Source organism: Acyrthosiphon pisum, chromosome X, assembly GCF_005508785.2.
Source record: "Acyrthosiphon pisum isolate AL4f chromosome X, pea_aphid_22Mar2018_4r6ur, whole genome shotgun sequence".
Taxonomy (NCBI): domain Eukaryota; kingdom Metazoa; phylum Arthropoda; class Insecta; order Hemiptera; family Aphididae; genus Acyrthosiphon; species Acyrthosiphon pisum.
The window spans coordinates 37,686,266-37,689,353 of record NC_042493.1 but is presented as its reverse complement, the minus strand read 5'-3'; the positions used below and the strand labels follow the sequence as shown (position 1 = coordinate 37,689,353).

At 27.9% G+C, this 3,088-nt stretch overlaps 1 protein-coding gene across 1 annotated transcript; it reads right to left on the bottom strand.

The window, feature by feature from the left end:
• Positions 1-441: 441 nt before the first annotated feature.
• Positions 442-1,375, bottom strand: LOC103309137. The gene is made up of 2 exons (XM_008183833.1): positions 1,066-1,375; positions 442-1,010 (listed from the first exon to the last, which is right to left on the bottom strand). Exons 1-2 carry the CDS (start codon positions 1,373-1,375, stop codon positions 442-444), a joined length of 879 nt encoding a protein of 292 aa, XP_008182055.1.
• Between the last annotated feature and the right edge of the window lie 1,713 nt (positions 1,376-3,088).

The following is a 3,088-nucleotide window of genomic DNA, read 5'->3' as shown; positions in this document are numbered from 1 at the left end:
AAAAGTTTCATGTTTTAATAACTTCCACTCATCGACTAGTTTATATAAATCTACTCTGAATGGCATTATTTTTGAAATTTTTTCTATATAATTCACAATTCTAGCTTTTTTTATTTCATCAATTTTCAGACACCTAAAATATTTCAGTTTTGAAGAATCTTGAATAGATGACTTCTGTAAAATATGATTCCCAGCAGCAACAAAATGTTTTCTTATGTTTGTTAAAAACAATCTCTTGTCAAGTTCAACTATTTTGTCAATATGTAATTTCAATTTATCAGGTAAATATATTTTATTTATACTCTTGAGATTATTTATGTCAAATATATCAACAGAATTATTTTTTAACCAAACTTTAACAATATCTTCTTTACACACATAATCTGCAATTACACAAACAAGTTGACTAAGTTCTTCGTGCATGATATGTGTCAGGGGTTCTTAGCGTTGAAACATCCCAGTAAATCTTTGGAATATAGATGTAGACCATAATATGAATTCAAGCTCTGCTCTAAAAGTTGTGCAGTTTAAGCAATCAATAATATTTTTACACTTACTAGTTTTTAGAAGACTTTTTTGGTTGTTAGGAGCAGAAGTTAAAAAGTATTTTAATAAACCATCCCACTGTTCAATGATACGGGCTGTGGAGTCACTCAAAGTCAACCATCTAGATGCACAATGTTTCAAAAACCTATGATTAGGTATACTATTATCTTTTTGTATTTTGGAATAATCTTCATATCGTTTAGGCCATCCGTGAAAAAAATAGTAAACATCAATAACAAAATTTGATACTCTGATTCCTATAAACTCTAATCCTTTTAAAAAAGTGTTATGGACAATGTGAATATTACATGTGCCGATATCTATCAGACGAATACAACGAATATTTTTTACATTTTCATTAACTAGTTTAAAAACCGTTTTAGTGACATTTGGGCCATCACTTCCAAGCATTAATAACTTATCAATTGAAAGATTTGCATTGTTTATTGCTTTCATAATATAATCTGTTAAAATCAAACCAGTCGCTGAACCAATAAAAAAACTTTCAAGGTGACGAACCTTTTGTATCATCACACCAATACCTTATTGCACACTGTAACTCTTTTACGCCTTCAGAATTAGTGGTCTCATCATAAATAATTGTGTAGTAACAAGCCTGACATTCATCCAATAACATTTTTCTGAAATGGGGACCTAGACAATCTATGATTAAATACGATAACTTAGTACGGCTTAATGAAAAGTGAGTATCAATAAATGTCCCAGGAGACATTGTCTTGAAAATGTCTGCCAAACCATCACAAGATGTTGTTGACATATTATTGACCACACTCTTCATTGTCCATAATATTTCAGCTCTTGTGGCCATATCCCTTGAGGTAAAACTATTTGAAATTGCTAATGTTTGAACTCCTTTCTGTGCTAGTGCATTATTTTCTGCACGTTAGGAGGGACGGAACATAAATATAACTGTTATTCACCGAGCTTCACTTTGACATTTTGTACATGTTTAATTGAGTTTAAATGTTGGAATAAGGCTTGAAATCCTTTTAATTCACAATTTATTATATTAGCACAAGCAATGCAAAACACTTGGGTCTTAGAATACTTTTGCCCCACGTTGAAATTGTATTATTACTCGAATCCTTTTTGAGGAGCCACGCATCTTGCACAGTACATTATCCCATGGTCGGATAAAAACGATTAAATATTAACCTAACCTACACCAGTAAAAAAAAACAACAACATTTAATGTACTTGACAAATCGAAATAGAAAATTGTAACAATGTAAAAACTTAACGAGTGCTAAGACTTTAATAACAAATTTAAAAACTATAAACATTTCTATTAATAAATTATTGAAGATTAGTGATTAAAACATAGTCATGATAATAATATAATATTATCTACCTTGAAACACTATGGTATTAATGGTTACTTAGTGGTAAAATACGGTTGTAGATCACGAGATTATAGAGGACATAATCAAATTTTCATTAGGTATCGTGTTTTAATCATAGATAATATATATATATATATAATCACTAATCAGTTTAATTACCAATTGCTAATGATTATTTGAAGTATGGGAGTCCTTACGCCACAACATGTATCTATTATCTATGATTTTAATCACAGATGTATCACGACTATAATAATAGTACAATAATATATATTAATTTATATACAAATTTAATATTGTAAGGTAAAATTAAATTAACAGAATTTTGAAAATTACATTATTAAAAGTATTTTTGGTTTCTGTCATGAAACATTATAATAAATGGCTATAAGTGAGAAAAGTGAGAAAAGTGACAGTATTCGAAATATAGTGACAAAAAGTGAGAAAAGTGACAGAGTTGCAGCCCTGCTTACACAAAAATTATAACGAGAAATGAGAGGTATTTTGGATATGAAATTTTTTTTCGATCGGTTGAAATATGTATGTACAATTATATGTATCTATAGTTTTTAATTTGAAATTTGAACATTTTGCCAAAATATGCAAAATAAGCATACAAATTTTAAAATATGCACTCCTGCAAAATCTATCAAATATGCAAAAATATGCCCATTCAAATTTTAGATCTGATATCATGGCACCGAGAAACGAATTTATTTTGCACTCTGCTATATTTAACAATAAGTAAAAAAAGTATGCAAATGCTAGAAGTCCCTAATCATTACAGTAGGTTTTTCTTTAACTTTTTTTATCAAAAAGAAATTATATTACATTATGTTACTTTGTTTTTAATATTTTAGGTCCAAAAATAGTGAGATTCTTTTAAATGAAGAAAACAAAATAATTCAGAAGTGTGGTAACAATTCAGATGATGTTAAATCATTAGAGTAAGTTTTTCTTTTACTTTTTTTATCAAAAAGAAATTATGTTATATAAATTATGAAAATATTTTATATTCTTATTATAGTGCCTATTACACAATATTTTTAATTAAATTGTATTATGTTACTTTGTTTTTAATATTCTAGGTCCAAAAATAGTTTGATTCCTTTAAATGAAGAAAACAAAATAACTCAGAAGTGTGGTAACAATTCAGATGATGTTAAATCATTAGATGC

Bases quoted from the DNA above. Each gene is read 5' to 3' on its own strand.
- LOC103309137 (XM_008183833.1), bottom strand. From the start codon at position 1,375: ATGGCCACAAGAGCTGAAATATTATGGACAATGAAGAGTGTGGTCAAT. The intron at 1,011-1,065 runs GTTCGTCACCTT...TGATTTTAACAG, and splicing joins TTGGTGTGATGATACAAAAG to ATTATATTATGAAAGCAATA.